General features: G+C 35.1%; 1 protein-coding gene across 1 annotated transcript in view; it reads left to right on the top strand.

The window, feature by feature from the left end:
* The window catches only part of AUH (AU RNA binding methylglutaconyl-CoA hydratase), a 118,181-nt gene that overhangs the window by 53,663 nt on the left and 46,172 nt on the right, over nt 1-18,346 (top strand). Inside the window, exon 6 of the mRNA XM_082783805.1 lies at nt 5-61. Coding sequence (XP_082639931.1) covers nt 5-61 — 57 coding nt within the window. The remainder of the gene's footprint in view (nt 1-4; nt 62-18,346) is intronic.

Below are 18,346 nucleotides of genomic sequence, written 5' to 3'. Positions count from 1 at the left end.
TCAGCCTCTTCTGCTAAGATGGGCCTAGTTGAAACAAAGTTGGCAATCATTCCAGGTGCAGGTATGAAAGTTTTGCTTTTGTTTCCACAGAAAATTAAACAACGCATACTCTTGATACTTGATTTTAGATTGTTTGCAAACTTCAGCTTATTTTTATATTTCCATTATGGATCGTTGGCCTGTGTTTAAAGGTTATTGCTCATGTTACTTACTGAAAATTAATTAAAAGTGTTTTGCTCATTTTCAGGGAGTGGCACTTGTGTTTTTTTTCAATCAAAATTACATTAACTAAAACAGTATTAAGTGATTCTGTAAATGAGATTTTATGTCTAGATATGAAGGCTGAGTAATTTTGTTGAGGATCAGGCTAGGAAAAAAAGGTAGTGTTAACTATCAATGTACAGAAATGGTAATTTAATTAATGATGCACTTTTATGTACTATCCAGTACAAATTCTGTTTTCATGCTACTTGTACATTGGTTGAAAAGAATTTAAAACCTGAATGTATAGTGGGAATAGATCTTTTGTCATGCCAAAAATTCTTTTCTATTATTTATGTGGAAGGCCAGCTCACTGTTTCTTTTCTTTTCTTTTTTTTTTCCTGAATTCATAATGAAGTAAGTTTACAGAATAAATAATATTTGCCAAGGCCTTTGGTGTTATGACACCTTTTTGTTTCTTTTATTTATTTATTTATTTTATGGATAAATTATTCCCATTAAGATATCTGCCTTTTTGGGAAAGGGGCAATACTTTGAACATAAACGTCTCCTCCTGACCCTACTCAGCTTTGGCCATTGTTTCTGGAAGTTCTGGAACTACATATACATTTTCTTTACACCTGTTTTCTTTCTAATACGTGGAAGCTATTTTGGAAGTACCATATCTAATTTTAATGAACAGTGTTGCAGCTTGTGTAGAGAGGAGAGTAAAAGCTGCCATAAAGTTAACACTGATACGAACTTTGTCTAGGAAACGCTCCCATCCTATCACTAATACAGACAATTATTGTCCAATTTGAAAAGCTTTTTTATTATGGTAATTGTCGAGTTGTGATTTCATTCAATATTTTCTCACTATCTATGTTTTTCTCTGTGGTCAGAGCTACATTTTGCATAAGGATAACTGAGTTGATGACCAGACCCTTTTTAGCAGTGGGTAAAGATGAATTTTGTAGATGATTTTAAGGATATATTTCCTTCTGGCATTGTTGTCATGAGATAGTATACCTTTTTTAGTATGTTATGGTGAAGTAAAAGACAGAAAATGCCATTTTTGGGGGGGGAAATTTTTTTCCACTTTGTCCATCCATTCCACCTTCTACCAAGGAATCTTGCAGGCTGGTATTGCACACGTGCTCCCCAGCTCAAGAAGTTCAGGTCATGCTCTCCAGATAGTTTCGGTATTCAACTTAGAGAGGTTGTCTCAGATTTCTTATCTTCTGTTACTTATAGATGTTTTAAATTTGTAATGCTTTCACCTTAAAATGCTAAGCAACTGACTTCATAATGAGTTTCTTTGGGGGTTTCATTCAGAATATGTTATTACTACCCAGGGATGAAGGTTTGAGAAATCTTTTGTTTTTCTCATCCTAAAATCATACTTTGGAGTTGTGTCTTCACCTCCTTGAAAATATGACATATTTCAGCAAGTTACAGCGCCTTTTAAACTTGTGAAGTTTTGGAGTATGTTCAGTGATTAATTTTTCCCTGCTCCTATCAGCCTGTCAGACTATTTTTCTGAGTGTATTTGAGCTTATCACAACTTTTTCCTGTTCAGCCTGCACTTGCACCGCCCTTACCAAGCACTGAGAATGTTTCAGTTCTTTTCACCTCCTGTCATTGAAGTAGCAACTGGTCATGCTTTGTGTCGTCAGAAAATGAAAGAATTGTATGTACGTCACTTAGGTAGAGAAGTCAGAAATGTCCACTTGAACCTTAGGCTTCATGGGTAAAGCAGATATTTGCTTATCGTGTTTACTTCCAGCTGCTCTGAGCTGAAGGAGGACTGGGAATTGCAGCTGAAAAGATGAACGTAGCCATTAAGAGACCTCAACAGGTTTCTGCTACCATCTAGTTCATCTGAAACTCACTGACAAAATATGTTGCTTCTTCTGAGTGGGTCCATACAGTGTGGCAAGCTACTACTGTTTTTATACTACTGCACCGTCACATGTATGAGATAGATGTGAAGATTTTAAATTAGGTGATAATGAACTAGTTCGTTTAAGGTCATATGAAAAACTTCTTTTTAATGTTCTTTTTTTAGAAGTTACATACAGAAAGATACATTAGAAGCATTTTGTTAGAATGTAATAGTCAAGTTTTAAAGTATCTGAGCAGATCAGCTACAGTGTTTTGGACCTTGTTGTGTGCTGCGTTGAATTCCATCCTGTTTTAAAATATGCACAAGAAAGGACATAGTCAGGTGCTGTCTAGTGAGCAACCAGTTTTAACATAAATTGCCCAAGTGTAAGAAGTTTTGCTTCTGAGTATGCACAATGTACCACAGCATTGTAAAGGCTAAGGTTGAGCAGCAATTCAATCCTGGTTAATATACAGAAATGAATTGTTCCTTCTAAGTCTGCTGAGGATTTCAACCAAGTAGGCATTTCTAGAGCATGCCTTGTCTGTGGTAGCAGCTTGAGTCTCCTCAGAAATACCATTCATGGTGGACGGCAGAGCAAAAGCTACGGGGAATAATAGCGGAGCCTCCTTTTATACAAAAGCTTTGTTCACAGACAAGCTCAAAATGTGAAGGAGAAAGATTGAATCTCCTGCCTTTGGAAATTTAAACCCTGTTCTCTCTCCACTGTGAAAAAAGCCTTAGCTGCCAAGTTGTGAGTTAGGGAAGGTAGAAAATCTTTCAGTTTTTCCTGTTAAGTACATCCCATTGTCTACTAAGTAAGTCAAGATTCGGTGAACTGAAGGAAATGTGTAGCAGAGAGAAAACAGCTTGGTAGCTCAGTGCTGGGTAAGTTACCTGAGAATGAACATTAATATTTTTGTTTTCTTTACAAAGTCTCCCAGTTGCTGTTTATTACACAAGTAGTCTTACGTTACCACACCATGCATGTATGTCTGACTATCTGTATTTGTCTTTTCAACCCCTTGCCTTTCTCAGTTTTCTCCCCTATGTACGTTGGGTCTCTTGGAGAGTTGCAGTCTAGTTTGACTAAAGATCAGTGATTGCAAAAAGAGCTAGTCCCTAGAATTGTATCAAAAGGAAGATGAAGTAACCTATTCTTGGACATAAAAGAATTGGCACAGGAGGGAAGTACTGTTGATGTCCTAGCTGTGGCAAATGTTTCAGTTAAAATACTTGTCTCACTTTACAGCACTGAGTTCAGCTTTCATGGGAAACCAGATTTTATTAACTCTGTTGTTTAAGGAGATGCTTGTTACCAGCCAGAGTGACTTTTCTCAGTTGTTTGCTAAAGGAGCTGATTTTTTTGATTTCTTAGTCAAAAAGCCATTTGAACTCCTAATTTTCTGTGTAGCACAGTAGTTCTGTACAGGACTCAACATAGCATAGGAAAGATTTTTTACACAAAAAAGACATGTTCTTTCTCTCTCTGTTGTTACTTGTAACACTTACGTAAAAAGGAAGCCAACCTCTCTCCGTAACTGAGTGTAGTTTCTAGTGTCTATCTACTTGCAAAAGAAGAATTTCACAGTGACAAGTTTCTTATCTGAAAATTGCCTTTTGGAGTACTCACAGGGACCTTCTTTTTCCACTTTCTGGCTTTTTAAAGTTATCTCCATCCATGGTTCATTTCTGTTTTTTATATTTAGTCTTTCACTACGGGTATCATATTGGGCCAGCAGCAGATGCATGATGCCTTGCTGACAGATCTGCTTTTATTTGTTAGTATCTTATTTGGATACCACTCAGTAATAGATCTGTTAGGAGAAGATAAAAATGCTTGTAAACAACATACTTAAACATTCTTATTATGTTAATGGAATGAGACATGATGTTTGATGTTTGATGAGAGGAAAGTACTCTGTGCCAACAGGAAGTGAGAAAGTCAGGTGAAAAATAACTTGGATTTATTTTATGCATTTTTTTTTTCATGTAAAATTTATATGTAAAGCTGAGATATTGGTGTACATCAATGATTATGCTTCCATAAAAAAGACATGGTAACAGAACTTCATTGGAATTAATATGCTCATGTCAGCAGATAATATGACCCAGCTAGATTAAAAATGTAGCTACTGGCCTGCATACTTACAGCTTTCACTCCTCTTTTTTATTTTGTTTTGAAGACATTTTAATTAGCAAGACTTCATTCAAATCATCAAAGCAAATCTTGCCTTTGTTCTCCCCTCCAAACCAAAAAGAACCCCACTACTTCATTACAGAGCTCTCCTTCACATTCAAGATGAACAATGCAGACTCTTTAAAGATGAAACAAAAATCCAACACGTAATCCCATGGAGTATGTTTTCATTGACAATATTCAGTTTAAAAGCATATTTTGCCAGGAAGGCTAAGAAAAAAATCTTTGTTTCTTTGTTAATGTAGATTGTCTGTGTCTTTGTTTTGCATTTTACAGTGACTTTGAACCTGCTTTTCCAGAGATGAATCCAAAGCTGTGTTGCATAGCATGTTGGACTATTTTTTGTCTTTAAAATACATAGGAAGGGATAAGTTTAATGGCAGCATTTATGTGATTTATGTGTTCTTCTTCTTTTTCCACTTTGGTAACAGTATTGTTTTGACTGTTTTTGTAGACTTTAAAATATGTTTGAGGAAGTTATGGTACTTGATGAGAGAGGAAAAACACTAAAAATTAATTTTCATTGCACAGGAAGAAAAAGAGAGTGAGAATGAAAACTGAATGTAGGTAATCATTGTGTATTTTCCTTATCTCTTGAATTATTCATCATTCACTTTTAAAAACAATGTGAAGGTTTCTGTTACAGGATTTATTTTAGAGTTGAAAAAAAAATACCCTATTTTGGATGAGAAAGGTGTTGAGGGAGTTTCCAGATGTGAAAAACTCATACAGAATGTGATACTGCTAACAGCAGAAGTTGTACAATTCAACCAAGTGTAAAGGTTAAATAATATGTCAGACATTTCAAGTTGCAATCTGATGCACCTTAAAATATATTGTCAGCATGTTCTTTAGATTTATATACTTCAGTTAGTTCTACACTAATAGGAATAATTGTGCTTAACAAATACTGAAAAATTAAAGTATTGTGGTAGGACTTAAAGGTTTTTGAACATTAATTGTAATTTTTCTGGATGTAGGTGCTACGTGATGATGCATCATTACAGAGATACCTAGAAAGGTATCTGCTTGTTTAGTATAACTTTATACCTCTTTCCCAAGGATCCTCTGCCTTTCTATCCCATCTTTATTCTGGCCTTCACTGGATGTATTCTCGTCATCATATTTACTTTTTCCTTAAACTCTCTCTAGTTCTTATACAGTTTTTTCTTATTACGTGAAGACACTCTTTGAGTCTTCTTACCTTTTTAAAGCAACTCTTAATCCTATGACAACTAAGTGACTGACTGGAAAAGTAAAGCAGCTTTGAGTTTGTTTCTCTTTATTTTCAGTTAATCTGTAAACTTTTATGATTTCTCTTACTTTTCCTGTTTCCTTATTCCAATCTTATGTCAAAGTTTTAATACTGTAAATTCCCCAAATTAAATACTGATAGAAGACATTTTAAAGGAAGCTTCTTAATCAACGTCTTCACCATTTCATCAATATATTTTTTAAAATTTTATTTACTGAGGAACAACCAAGAAAATAAACTTTTTTCTCCCCCCCCCTTACAACTAAAAATACTTCTAAATTTATTTTATTTTATTTTATTTTATTTTATTTTATTTTATTTTATTTTATTTTATTTTATTTTATTTTATTTTATTTTATTTTATTTTATTTTATTTTTATTTTTTATTGAGGTCTAATAGTGCCTGCTGTGTATTTACAATCCTATTGTGATTTGATATAACAAAAAAACTAAATTAGTTACTCTAAGAACATTTATCTATATTTTCTTCAATCATCTGAAGTCTAGAAAGCTTTATTTGCATTTTAATATTTTGTAATGTTTATTTTATGCAGCATGTTGAATAGATGGCCTCAAGTAAAAAATTCCTAATAGCGTAGAAAACAGATGTTTGTACATCCACTCTTTTCTCAAAGTAATTAAATGCAATGTATAGAATGTTGGTAGAGAGAAGTAAATCAATTCTGCTTCTGTAAGTTAGGGAGAATTGTGGTTCTTATGTTTTCTTCTTCTTAAATAAAAATAAGCTGATTTTCATCAAATGACTCATTTTCTCCCTAGCTTTATGATCCCTTTTAATGGTGATGATGTTGAGATGAAATTTTAAAATGTCATGCAATACCAGCGCTGCAAAAGCTTCATACATAAAACTAATGTTTTTCAAATTTTATTTACAGTATCTCTATATAAACAGAATACTTTGTAAGAAGTGGTAATGTACTGCAGAGCAGGAGATGATAGGAGAATGCCACATAATCAAAGCTGTTCCCCATATTCACATGAAACATACAGTACTTTTGCAGTGATACACAGAATAATCTGTGCTTTTCCCTTTGTGTGCTAGCCATAGAACATTTTCCAAAATCATAGTAAAAACACAACTGATTATTTGTACAGAAAAAAAGAGTTAACTGAGGCTATCATCAGTGAACCCAGTGACTGAAACTATATAGAATGTGTTTGAAATACCAAGTTCAGTGTGAGAAACTGACTGCTTCTGACGTGCCAGTTGTTTCTGCTTGCACGCATTGCAGAATTTTTCTTCCTGACCTAAATTTGGAAATACGTTGTTTACAACAATTAACTGTCATGTATTTCAGAAGTTTCAATATCATAAGGAGCAACACTGCATGCCCCACTGTATGTTGTTAAAAGTTTGTCCTTTGATGCTGCAGAAATAAAATAAAACAAGAATAAAAGAAGGCCCCAGAAACCAAGCTGAACATTACAGGAAGGGTAAGAGGAGAGATAGGAAATTTTCTTGACATTGGAAAGCAAAGCATGGGAGGCCTGGCATTACTGTAATTTACACATGGAGAAATCAGATATTAGCAACAAACAATCATGTAGTCTTGTTGTAACCTTTTTCATGTCTTATGAGTATAAAATCATTATTTTTCATATTGAGATTGAATTTTGGAGTACGGTTTTTATTGAAATCTAGGATTAAAACTTCATTCTTACAACCTGAGTGATATCAATTGTTATTCTCATAGATACATTAGTAGATTTGCTTTCATCAGTTTGAAAATTGCATTGTGAGATTGATCGATTGCTCATTTTTGAATGACAACCAGAAACACGAATAAGTGTAACGAAAGGTCTGGTTTCTTTAATCCTCCTTAAATCATGTAGATTTAAGTCCCATTCAGATTCTGTTTCAGTTAGCTTGGGTTGTACTATCACACTCATATCTTTTTCAGACCATTTGTGTGACATTGGAAACTAAGGAGCGAAGCTTTGAAAAGAAAGCAAACCTGAACTTTGCATTTGCAATTTGACTTTGTGACCATGTATAGAATAGTGTGACATTGACTGGAAACCACAGTTTAGGTAGAGTGAAACAATACCAAGTTTTATAGCAAGACACAAACTAGGATATGTTCACATGGGGTACTCTAGTGAAAGGAGATGGGGACGATAAAGTAAATGGAGAAAAGAATGATTGAAAATGCTGCAAGGTAAAGAACCTCTTATTTTTCCAAAGCCAGTTAAAATTTAAAATGATTTATATACACTGTCTGGCAGCTAATCAGGTAGATGAGTTTTGTATTCAATCATGGGAATCCAGCAGAGTTCAAGAATGCCTTTGATGAAATGCATGAAGTTTGGAATTAATATAAAAAATTGTAGGAAGCCAAAAGTACCTCATATAATACCACCTTTTTTACTTTTTTAAAAAAATACCCTTTCCAGCCCCCAAACATGTCCTGAAACCAGCATTTGATACCTATCTTGAGCTTTTTTATGTGTGCTCAAAATCATTATAAAATGTCCGAGTACATACCTTAGTGTAAATTTTTTTCTGTTTTCTTTCAACTTTTAATTTTCTGTGAATCTATGATTCTATGACTTTCAAGCTGATCTGAAAACTAAAGGAAGACTAACTGGTTCCTGATGTTTCTAGGGCAAGATGGGGCATGTGGAAAATAAAAATTGGCTGTATATTGAAAATAAAACTGCATGAAAGTTTATTTTAAAAATTGATTTTCTGGAGAGTCATGCTTTGGAAATAAAGATTAGACAAATTAAACTCGGTATCTGCTGACTTGACTTCCATTTTACAGTGGACTGGGAATTAAAACAAACATCCTGAGCTTCAAAGTTCTATGATCAACTTCCTCCACATATATACTTTTTAAGGTTCTCTACCATCTTGTCTGATTATCTTTACTATGTTCCTCTGCTGAGGAGATTAGCTGCTACTTCAGCTGATATTCAGAGATAAAATATTTCTCAATAGTGTCCTTCCTGTTGCTTTACTTACATTCTGTCAAACTTTTTCTCTACAACACAAGCTGTGAGGAGAAAGAACTCCACTTGAATGGAGGACTCAAATTAGGAAGGACAGAGAAAGTAAGCAAGTGAAAGTAAGTGTCTAGTACAGAAAACACCTTAAAGAATCAGTGATGAATGAAAGTGCATGCTCCAGTCAATCTGCATTGGGAAGTTAAGTTTTAATTTCTTGAGATAGCGAGGGAAAAAATGAAATTTATCTGTGAGTGACAAAATCTAGCAGAAATGTTTCATTACTAATTGTCAATATGTGTGCATGGAAAAAATACCGGGGCAGTGGAACACAGCAAAATAAAGGGAGAAGTGAAGAAGATTATTCATAACCATAATGCAATTTTGGAAGTCTTAGTTGCAGTGCATCACTTGTGTCTCTGCATTGTTGATGGCCCAGGAAACATGAAGTCCTTATCTTCTTGGTTTGTCCCTAAGTAATATGTGTAGAAAAAAATGGTGATGTAAATATTCGTTGTAGTGTTAAGAATCTTGGTAATCTGCATAATGATAGACACAGTTTAATAGGAAATGAAGGTGAGATGACTGACACTAAAATGTGTAGCTAATTATGTTATGTATCACTTGGTAGTTTTCAGCACTCCTTTAGGAGTGATGACCAAAGGTGTTTTTCAGTTGCAGAAGCTGAGGTAAAAAGTATGTGCAGCAGATCTGCATGATTCTCACAGGTGGGAAGAGCAACATTAATACACAGGAATCAAACAACTCATAACCCACTCTTCAATATAGTTTTAAATGACTCAGCTTCTGTGACAACCTCTTCTCCCTCCTTTCTCTTAAGTCTACTTTTTCACAGAACCTACCGGTGATACTGCCAGAGTTTGTACATATTGTATGTTATGGAATCTTCCAAAAGATTTTACAGAGAGATTGTGTAAACAATACAGCTTTCAAGCAGAGATAGAAGGTATAAAAAGAAAAAAAAAAAAAGGAGAAAAGATATGCATGCTGATCAGGAAGTTTTTGACAGAGGAACAAGACACGTTTGAACCCAAGAAACCCAAGGACATAAAAACTCTTAATAAATAAGGGGAAAGGTGTTAAATGCCAAAACTTCTTATTGGTTCTCTTAAAAAATGCTTTTTTAGAAAGGAAATAATCATTAAGGGTTTTAGAAGCATATTCACTTATCTGTTTTTTTTGTTCTGTTTTTTCCTTTTCTGTTTCCTTTCCTCTCTCCCCCACCCCCCCCACCAGATTCTCCCATAGTTTATTTGAAATTCATGTGTATGTCCTTAACTTAGTTACAAGTGTCTATGTCATTATTTGGTCAAAATTTCCACTGACATCAGTGTTTGCCTCAGTAAGGACTGCAAAAACTATGATCATCCTTTAGGAGTTGATCAATTAGTAATGAATCCAGAGGTAGTGAATCTGGAGGAAAAATACAAAAGCTGAAATAGTATGGAGGTAAAATGGGCAGTATGTCACCGTCTTTTAAATTGTAGACCTTTTGTATGAGTCTTTATGCAAGTGACCCTCACTGCACATAGCACACAGATAAGAGTTGCAGTTTAGTCATTGGCATGTGTCAGCAAGGAATTGTGTAACAGGAGTTGCTGGGTGAAATTAATACATCGTGTTACTTATGTCATGTTAAAGTGTGGTTTATGAAAGAATGTTGTGGGATTTTTAACAGTGCAAGAATAATCTTCTTGCAGTATTCCAGTTTATCTTCCGTACTTCACTTGTTTAGTCAATGAAAAGCAATTTGCAGAAGGCAACAGGCTTTGGAAAGACAAAAAAAAAAAAGATGATGAAATATCTTCTACTGCGTATTGTTATTAAGATTCCTCTCCTCAATATGTCTCCATCCCAATATAGATGTAACTGGGGGCGAAGGAGTGGGGCTGTGGAATACCAGCTGGAGTATATAAATGGGGTCTAGTATAGACGCAACAATGCTTGGTAAGTTCCTAAAAATTATGTCGACAGCTGTTGAGCTCGTCCGTAGTCAGTGTTTTTTGAAGACAAGCCAAGGAATTTTTAATCAAGGAAGATTACTGGGCAGATTACTGTGTGCTGAATATTTAAAAATAGACTTACTTTTATTAGTAAAAAAATTCTTTGTTTAAGCCAGAAGTGTTACATTTTTCACTGAAAATGCAAAAGCTGTTTTGATTTAAAACAGTATTAAATTATTATGAATGAGATGGAAAGAGATAATGAGATGGAAAGAAGATAATATTTATTCTCTCTAATGGGAATGTTCTATAGGAATGTCAGAGTGAGTAATGCAAGTGCATTTTAACTTTAAATTTTAATGGATCTCAGACTGTAGCATTTTGGAGGAAAAGAGGGCTTTCAGTGACCTGTTAGATTGGAAAATGTTTGATTTAAAGAAAATTGTCGATGGAATGTTTTTGACTCTGAAGTTATTTTGGTAATCTGCTCTCATAGGACCAATTGCTATTCTTTTCCCACCCTAATGAAACTAGGTCACTTGTTTTTGGCACTCATCCAAGCTGTGAGATTTATTTGGTGTTCAAGCTCACTGTCTAGAAATAGTGATGCAATGTCAGCAAGGCCACTTTTCATTTCATGAACATAATTTCCAGTGCCCTGGAATTAATTTATTCATTGACCTGTTAATAACTGCAATCCGTCACTGGCTTATAGAGGCAGAGGAAGTGTCTGGAAATAGTCATGGTCACCCTACCAGGTGATTAGTTACAGGATTTCTGTTTAGTGTAACATTTTTTTGTTTTTGATCATGTTGAAGAGTCTGGCTGCTAATGAAAACAAACCAGCTACTTAATCAAAAGGAAAATACTTGCAATTAGCAAATACTGGAGTGAGATAACTGATTTGAAGTGGTTGTTCTATACCATATTTTACTGTAACATATCTGAGACACATCCCAGTTACATCTGAAAAAGTATAGGAATTCAGCATATGTAGATGATGTACAATGTCTTGAAAAGGTACTTTGAATCAAGCACATTATTGCATTACTGTTATACTTAATAAATAAAATGAATTAACTCCTTCTCCCTTCTTCTCCTTCTCCTTCTCCTTCTCCTTCTCCTTCTCCTTCTCCTTCTCCTTCTCCTTCTCCTTCTCCTTCTCCTTCTCCTTCTCCTTCTCCTTCTCCTTCTCCTTCTCCTTCTCCTTCTCCTTCTCCTTCTCCTTCTCCTTCTCCTTCTCCTTCTCCTTCTCCCTCTTCTTATTCTTTTTATTCTTCTTCCTCTTCTTCCTCCTCTTCTTCTTCATCCTCTTCCTCTTTCTCTTCCTTTTTCTTCTTTCTTCTTTCTTCTTTTTCTTTCTTTTCTTCCTTCTTCCTCCTTCTTCTCCTCTCTCCTCTCTCCTTTCTTCTTCTTCTTTCTTCTTCCTTCTTTTTCCCTTTTTCTAATGGCGGTAAATTACTGTGGATAGCAAAAATAGCTGTTAGCCCTTTTCTGGGTAACAAAAATAGCTGTTAGCCCTTTTCTACTTTGTGTGTGCCAGAGACCTGGAGAGTTGAGCTTGCTTCTGCCATTGATGGAGAAGGATTCAGGAGTCTGAAGTCAGTTCTCACTGTGCAGCATCACAATTGGCTGTTCCTACCAATGCTGCCACTGTTTCAGCATTTCTGTTTCTAAGGTAGAGAAGCATCAACCGTAGCTCTAAAGGGATCTCTCCCTTGTTCTGTGTGTTCTCCTTGTTCAGAGCCTTTTACCTTCCTTTAGATCTGAATGCTTCTTACTAGCTCTGATTAAAATATCAGGCACCAACACTGCATGTAGTAAACCCTACTCTTGGGTATGTATGGGAAAGGCTATTGTACAGATTTGTACAAAACCGATTGTTGGGCATAGATTAAAGCTTAATAATGAGAAAGGGCTTTTTGTGTGTCTGTGTGTCTAATTTAATACAGCTCAGGAGCTTCTGAGCTAAAGTGCTTCATGTAATACTACAGTCTATTAATTTTCTTATGTTGGAACTACTTTCAGTAGTGCTCAGTGCTGATTTACTGTTGCTCGCATTGCAATCATGGAAGGAATTGCCACTTCTTTTGCCTCAGGTTTCATGATTTGTAGAATTTTTCTAGAAGCTGTTGTTTCAGAGGACAACAGGTGGCCTCAAATTTCGTAGGCAGGCAATGATGGCTGAAGAAGTGTTGCTTTGTAATGGTTTAGAAAGTCAGTATAAGTGAATGTGTGCATTTATTTCTAATCCATTTTTAGGGAGGAGTCTTGCTTAACTATTTCTGGTATTTAAGGGTGGGAAGACACTGGAAATCTTGTTTAGTGAGAAGGTATTAGTTGAAACTTAGTATTTTAAAATATTCTAGCTTTCTGAGATGTATCTGAAAGGTGCCTGAACACCTTTTTGGGATGAAGTTGTGATGTCCGTAGAAATAACAGTTTATCCTGTTTTAGTGCTAGAATATGTGAAATTCAGACCTTTTTTTTTTTTTTTTGCTTCAAAATATGAAGGAAAATGCAGTTTTTGAACCAAAAATGATAAATAGGACAGAAAATAGCAGCTTTTTCACTGAGTCATGTTAAAACCAGTGTTTTCTAATAAGAGACTTGTATAAAGGGCAGTAGCTACTACATACTCCTCTGCTTAGTGATCTTTATCATAGAAAACTGCTAGCAATGTTATTCCTCTGTATGGAACAAGAAAATGCCAGACTGTGAATCTGTCTGCTTTGTATAATATCCAATCCTTCAGCATATGGAATACTAGCAAATTTTGATGACTTGACCGATTACATCTTTTGATGTCTTCTTTGTTTTCAAGTTCTTTCAAATGACACAGTAAATTAATCTTTTCTCTGTTCACTATGTCTACTGACTGTCCTTCAAAGTCTTTATAATAAAAAAGAGAATAAAAGCAAAGTAAATTCCTGGTGAGTCACTTTCTAAAATATGTTAGAAGAGAAAACAAAAAAAAAAGTTATGAACAATATAAAACAACATTTTGATCTAGTAAATTGCATGGAAGCAGAACATACTTACTTGTCTTTTCATGCCAGGCAAACCAGTGTGACTGATTTGGATATATCTTCCTGTGTTCCAGACACACAGACGTTTTTCCTTCAAAACATGCTGTTGAAGCCTTTTTGGTTCCTTTCATTTATAAACTACTTACAAGGAAATCCCATTATTACTTTGTAGTGTTGCTATATTATTCTGTTCTTAGCACATAGTATGATCCTGATTCAAAGAGTTTTTGGTCCCATTTTTATGTTTCAACATGAAATCTAGGAACGTGTTACTGTTTGATGGCTTTCTAAACTCATAGTTGTTTGGGGGCATTGACACTGACATATGTTTGGGAAATCTCTCAGCCTGAATCCCTAGTTCACCTGTACTGTAGAAAGCATAAAGTAGAACAATGTAATCTTGTAAACGTTCATGTGACTGTCATTCTTGAAAATGTCTATATTCTACGAGTTCATTGTTTTCTGTCATTACTGCCTGCGGTTTTTCACTTTGCTCAGCTTAACATCTGCTTTATTGATTGTTTCAAATGAAATTCTGTAACATATTTGCCAAAGGTTTGTACTTAAAAGGAACATAAGCTAAGTGTAGTTTTCTTCTTCTGTAATTATGTCATTTTTTATCCCCGTTTTTACTGAGGAGAGTACTTTGGAAAATAATATTGGCTCTGTTTCCTTGTAAGGGGGTCAGCAGGTGATACTTCTTCCAGCAGAGCTGGAATAAAAGTAGGTCTGGTAGAAAGTAGGTGAAAGATAGCCAGTTAAAAACCTTGAGCGTTCACAGTTATGAACATTTCATGTGTGTAATTTTCACTGTATACTGTAGAACTTTGTTGTTATAAGCCTTGCCTCCAAAATCTTCAAGCTGTTTTCAGGTGCCTCAGTCTCAAGTACACCTAAAATTGCAGTGAGTTTGATTACTACTAAGTATTCAGGAAACATGAAGGAAAAATGAAAACCTCTGACAAGCTGCTTCATCTAGCATATATGAATGCTGCTTCATAGCATATATGAATGAATGAGATGGATCGTAGCTGAGTCAGATGAAAAATTTCCGTGGTAAATTCATCTCACAGTGTAGAGACTTCGCTACCATTTTTTTTGCAGTAGAATCCTCAATGTACTAATAAACATGGGAGAAGTTACCATCCTTTTAAGAAAGATTGGTGAAAAATAGCTACTGTAATTTTGAAAGCTGATCTTCTCTGTATCTACCACCCTGTTTCTGGAAGAATCTTAGCATACTATCACACCTGCATTCAGACAGGCAAATGTAAACTCCAGCCTGTTTCTGTGTACTGTGAACTGGTAGGACAATTCTGAAGTCTCTTGGGCATCTGGACACAAGATATTTGTATTAATTGTCAAAATGAGGGTCATAAAAATAGCTGAAGGACACAGGTATTTCTGAGGTGGTGTATCTTGAAGCAGTAGTCAACCTTTCTGTTCAGTTCCTAGAAGGGTGTTCCTGCTAGCATGTGGGATTCAGTTCCCTAAACATAGGTGTCCCATGTGTCTGGATGGGGCTCCTGTTACTTCTGTGTTTTCTGTGTCAGAACAGGAGTTGTAGATACAATCTGATGTCTAAAATGCTTTCGATACGTAGGTTTAGCAAGTTCAATCCAATGCATAATGCCAGTGTTATGAGGCTTCAAGAACAGGAGGTTCTGAGGGCAAATTTTAGATGTGCAGAACATAAAAAGCATAGTACTTGTTGATATTTTTGCATTCATTCAGATAGAGATGTCTGTTAGTTTTTGTTGCTAGTTTGGACCTGGACTTGTATTTTAACTTTGAAAGTACAGACAACTTACAAATGTGCATTTAATTTGTACTAGTATGAAAGTCATGCAAATGTAAGAATTCTGGACAAATATAGCAAATGATTATGTGGTCATTTTGTAGGCAGTACCAAAACTTCACAGACTGTCCTAATAATAAGAACAGAACATGCAGCTGAAATATACAAAGGTACAACATAGCTCTGCTTCTACGTAACCATAAGTATTACAAAGAAAATCAGACAGAAGGAAGTGTGCTTCAGAAATAAAATTCAATAAATAGTAAATACAAGTTCTATATGCTTAGCCAGTAATTTCCTTTGAATTTTGATATATGAAAGCTCACATAAAAGATTGCAAGTACTCTTTTATAAATCATAATTCATAATTCTTGCTCATATTTTTCTTCCTATCCTGTGAGTATAAGCTTTGCTTTCCAGTTATGTGTATTTTACATACACACACCCATACACACACACAAATCAAAGTAAAGGACTGGATATAGACTTGATTGCTGTCAGTATGGAAGAGAAATTTGATAATTTGAAGACCAAATGCTTTTTACTATTATAATTCTATCTGAAATGTACCTGGTAACTGTTGATCTTTTACTGAAATTTCTGAAGTTTCATGCCAGATTTATGCACTAATTGCTGTGAGTTTGACAATGCGTAAGGTAATTCATGGCTTGTAGGTTAAATTTCTTTACACTGAGAATCAACAGACAATTTTAACCCACATATATTGTGCTGTGACTTCCTTTGAGACTGGACCCATACTACTGAAGGATTTCTCACTGCTCCTCCAAAATTTGCTATTAGAAGCAGAAATTGAATGCTTGAATTTTGGTATTTCAGTTGTTTATAAGGAGGTTTTGCCTAGCCAGATTTATAACTGCTGCAGGTGATCAGAAGGCTTCATGCTAAGAACTCTTAAGTGCAAAATATATTTCTGGATATCATATCTTCAACGGAATAGTAGGTCACCCAGAGCATACTACTGTGCCGAAAAAAAACAACACCCAAAGTTCAACTTCTTCAATCTTGAAGTGAGAAATAAGTAGAAAGTAACAGGAAGAGTACAAAAATAAAGGTTCATAAAGCATAAAAAAACAACTATTGTTGTCCTTGCTCTTTATTCATAAAGGAAAACAACAAAAAATATCCACCGCTGTGAATTAAAAAGGACTTGGAAGTATCTGAAGTCCAAATAGTGTCCACCCCATAGGCTGATAAGTGAATCTTATCAGCCTTCTGTTCTGAAGGCTCTTCTTCTGTGAGCCTTCTGTTCTGAACTAAAAGAACTGCTTCATTTTAAATTAAGTTAAGACCCACGATAATTCCTTGAATGCTGTATAAAAGATGTGTCCTAAAATAGAATTTTGGCTTAACATGTTGTGACTATGTTCAGGTGACGGATTTTAGAAGGTTTGTTTTCATTTATCCAGTCATCCAGGAGACATCCAATGCATCAGAAAATATTTGGTCTTCACTTTTTCAGAGTTCTTTGATCTAGACATAGTCCTGGGTAACCTGTTCTAGGTGACCTTTTTTGAGCAGGGAGTTTGGACAACATGACTTCCAGTGATCTTTTCCAACCCTGAATCATTCAGGGATTCTGTGATCTTGGTTAGTTGGATGAAGTATCAAAGACAGCAAAAACCATACTGATTTTATTTTTTTTTTTTGATTTCCAGAATCATGGTAAAGTGAGCTTGCATATTGTAAGCACAAGTAATAGCACAACATAAAGAACATGTGATACGTGCATGTGAGTCTAAATCAGCTTTTTGTTGTAGATATTGCTGTTGTTTATTTTCCCTCTATCCTGCCCCCTGCATATAAAAAGGATGGAAAAATCATTGACTTTCCTGAAAATACAATTTGTAGAATAAAATATTGTTGCAGTCTCATGCTTTTTTTTTTTTTTTTTTTTTTTTTTTTTTTTTTTATGATTTCTTATCTTTTTTGTTCTCTTGTTTCCTGCTGTTTAGGACTTCAGATTATCACTTCTGACAAAATCTCTACTTCACAAGTTTCATTACATGTATGAGTGGTAGTTTAGTCTTTCAGCGAAAGGTGTTTTATGATTTTTTCCTTCTTTGATATTGCTGTGTGAGTTATGGATAGTAAACTCATTTTAATGTTCTCTCATTGATGGTAACAGGCTCAGACAAAAAAAAATTATTAGTTGTATTCCTGCTTAACCAAGCCTAAGATATGCAAGTTAAAGGGTTGTTAAATATAATGTTAAAGGTATGCAAGTTAAAGGGTATGCAGTTAAAGGGTTGATGCAGGGAGTATGCCTTAGGCTGTCACACCAGCAAGCCAGGCTGACTAAAATGGAAAGGAAAGTGGCATTATCTTTACAAATATGTGTAGAGTAATAGTGAAATGATAGCAATGCTGTGGTTAAGGCTAATATGAATTTGTCAGTTCAGTTGCAGATTTTTTCCATGCTCTAAAGGTGAAATGCTTTCTGAAATTATCTTAAAAGAGGCTATTTCTTATTGAAAACAGGATTATTGTGAATAGTCACATTTCAGGAGCAAGACACTCACAGGGTACAGTGATTCTTGGCCCAGAGAGTGTCAGGATAGGAGAGGTAAAAGGAACTGAAAGATACCATAGTATCATAGGCAGTTCTGGTCTGTGTGTGGTTGTGGATCTATATTTAAAAATGTAATTGTTCTAGGAATTGACTTCAAACTACATAAGTGAGTTGAACAGAGAAGCATTCTGAGATTGGTAATGTATTACTAGAGTCATAGTTTATATATGTGGTTGAGTAAGTGCTCACCTGAATTGACCATTGGTATACACTAGTGAGTCTGACATCAGTGACTGGGTTGCATTAGGGTGTTTGTTCCAGGTTGTCCTGAGTTTCATTGTTTGTTGTTGTTCTTGTTGTTGTTGTTTTCCCAAGGTTTTGCTAGGTTGTGTTGGGGTGCTCTAGGTTTTGCTCCTAAACAAAGGACAAACATGGAGTTGGAATCTTGCTTCTACATTCTTAGCATCTGACTAAAGTTTCCACAGATGCAAAGAGTAGAGGGAATGATCTTGGCTAG

The sequence above is a fragment of the Aythya marila genome, assembly GCF_965140915.1.
Source record: "Aythya marila genome assembly, chromosome: Z".
Taxonomy (NCBI): Eukaryota; Metazoa; Chordata; class Aves; order Anseriformes; family Anatidae; genus Aythya; species Aythya marila.
This window is presented reverse-complemented; position numbering and strand designations above follow the sequence as displayed.